Raw genomic sequence first — 2,212 nt, forward strand, 5'->3', positions numbered from 1 at the left:
GAAAGAGATAGTTACTGGAAAATGTTAATTCTGTTCTGTAAACAATATTTTTCAACCATATAATACATTTTGCTTTTCAAGAAGTCAATTATTTGAAAGAAGAAATATTGTACATAGTATTTTTATGCTAATAACGATCTATAAAATGATGTACGGATAAAGTTTTAAATAAATAGTTTGGCCTTAAACATTTAGTACATTATTTAACTACAGTAAAAGAAGAAAAACACAATAAAAATGAGATCTAATGAATATACACTGTAATGTCTAAAACCCAGTAGCACCAAGCATATGACGTATTTGTTCAAAGCTCATCCAAAAAGTTAACGACCAGGGAGCCATTCTGATCCAAACAGGTAAAAATCCTTTGTACAAAGCAAAAAACCCTTCATTTTCAACTGTTTTAAAAAAGCAGTCCAAAGATCCTTTGTATACTAGTCCACTGCAAATAAAAATAGAAATCAGTACTTCATTTAAGTATATATTTATAAAAATTAAACTTGCATTCCATTTTTGTCAGTTGGTTGATTCATAACCCGTGTTTTTACAACATCTGCAGGAGTTCCTAATGTTGCTGCCACTAATCCAGCACATATACTAAAAAAATAATAAGAATATTCATAAATAAAGTCAATTGATAAAAGGCAATGTAAATATACCTAGAAAGACAATGTAGAAGGTGTGAATCAGGTAATCCAGTTTTATGCATTATTAATTGTTTAGCTGTATCATAAGTCGTTAAATCACCAAGATTTACAAGAGCAGCGCGTTGTACATTGGGTATTGAGCCTTTCCATAAACCACGAATACCACTTTCCGATAATATTTTTTTGAATGCATGTGCAGCGCTTAACACTCTAATATAAAACAACTAAAGTATATTGATGTTTTAATAATGTGAATATATTATACCTAGGAGGTTCACCCATTAACCGCCGTTTGCCTTCCATCTGTATTTGAACTTTGATTAAGTCGGCTGGACTAGCAAAATATTGAGCTATTGCACCAGATGTGACACCGCTTAAGGCTGATTTCCTATATTAAGTTATAATATAAAATAAAGACTAAGCTATTTGAGTAATGATTTTTGTAAATACCAAATTGGAAATGATCCATCTTCATTTTTTAACAGTAATTTATCACGCATAGTTTCATATGAAACAATTCTGATTCCAGAATAAACAACATGTCTATAAAGCGCAGGCGTAACACCTTGCCACAATTTTAAAGCTCCTTCTTCATTCACAATGCCAATAGCTGTTTTCAACATACCTCTGTATTGTGTTGGTTTATTACTAGTAGCTTTTTCACCTTGAATTTGAAGACGGGTCTTAGTTAAATCTAATGGGTATGTTACTGGAAAGAAAAATAAATAAAATCAAATACTTATACAAAAATGTGTTAGTATAAAAATCAGATATTCTGTGACCAAAAAATACTTACACATTTCTGCAACACTGGCAGCGGCCACAGATACAATATATGTACACCAGAACGAATCAGCATAATTGTATACTTTGGATCCAGGTGCTTTTTCTTTGATGGCTACCACTTGTGTAAACACCATGGCTGATCTGGTAAAATACTCCTAATATCATTAGACACGTCACTGCAGATTTAACTACTCGAAACTGCTGCTACCGAACATTTATTTAATTAAAAATACAAGTGTTAAGAAATTGCGATGCAATATTATTATTATTATTATAACCAATAGTTCAAACCACGAGATTAGATAGAAAAAATAATTTTCAACAAAATAATCAACTGTAAAGAAATAATTACCTAATATGGAACTACAGGAAAAAAACTGTACCCATTGAATAATGCGATTGCGTATAAATACTTACCATTTAGAGGATTTGACCCTGTGAAGTTTTTGTTTAGTTTAACACATTTGACATTCAAAGTCAAACATTATTCTAACGACATCGTAAGAATTTCGAGATTTTAAACATTGATAAGGACAACCTGATGTTCGAATCATATGATTGTAATTCTGTTGATAACAATTATTGAATAATAAACATGTGTAAGCTGTATCTGTAATCTATATAATTTACAAGTGGATAGTCAAGGTACCAATTTATCTATAAACCTTGTGTAGTGGATACGTTAATACATCATAAGACGTAAATGGCCGAACTGCTAAAATGAATACAATGAGCTATAATTACTTATTAGATCACGTGGCCTAATGACCACGTGGGTA

The 2,212-nt window shown here is 31.0% G+C and overlaps 1 protein-coding gene across 6 annotated transcripts; it reads right to left on the bottom strand.

The window, feature by feature from the left end:
- Positions 1-238: 238 nt before the first annotated feature.
- On the bottom strand, positions 239-1,959 carry LOC112689123 (mitochondrial uncoupling protein 4). 6 transcript variants are annotated; one of them, XM_025562656.1, is made up of 7 exons: positions 1,851-1,959; positions 1,444-1,634; positions 1,098-1,356; positions 913-1,035; positions 660-857; positions 505-597; positions 239-442 (listed from the first exon to the last, which is right to left on the bottom strand). In XM_025562656.1, exons 2-7 carry the CDS (start codon positions 1,565-1,567, stop codon positions 268-270), a joined length of 972 nt encoding a protein of 323 aa, XP_025418441.1. In that variant the 5' UTR covers positions 1,568-1,634; positions 1,851-1,959; the 3' UTR covers positions 239-267. The 6 variants fall into 6 exon arrangements, with proteins under 6 accessions (XP_025418441.1, XP_025418439.1, XP_025418440.1 ...); XM_025562654.1 differs by having other exon boundaries at positions 1,444-1,637; positions 1,851-1,956; XM_025562655.1 differs by having other exon boundaries at positions 1,786-1,896.
- Between the last annotated feature and the right edge of the window lie 253 nt (positions 1,960-2,212).

Source organism: Sipha flava, unplaced genomic scaffold, assembly GCF_003268045.1.
Source record: "Sipha flava isolate LNK unplaced genomic scaffold, YSA_version1 42_pilon_pilon, whole genome shotgun sequence".
In the NCBI taxonomy this organism is placed as follows: domain Eukaryota; kingdom Metazoa; phylum Arthropoda; class Insecta; order Hemiptera; family Aphididae; genus Sipha; species Sipha flava.

Excerpts from the sequence above, each read along its gene's own strand:
- LOC112689123 (XM_025562656.1), bottom strand. The coding sequence starts at position 1,567 with ATGGTGTTTACACAAGTGGTAGCCATCAAAGAAAAAGCACCTGGATCC. Across the intron at positions 858-912 it reads TTAATGGGTGAACCTCCTAG|AGTGTTAAGCGCTGCACATG; the intron begins GTATAATATATT and ends GTTTTATATTAG. Across the intron at positions 443-504 it reads CCAACTGACAAAAATGGAAT|TGGACTAGTATACAAAGGAT; the intron begins GCAAGTTTAATT and ends TTTTATTTGCAG.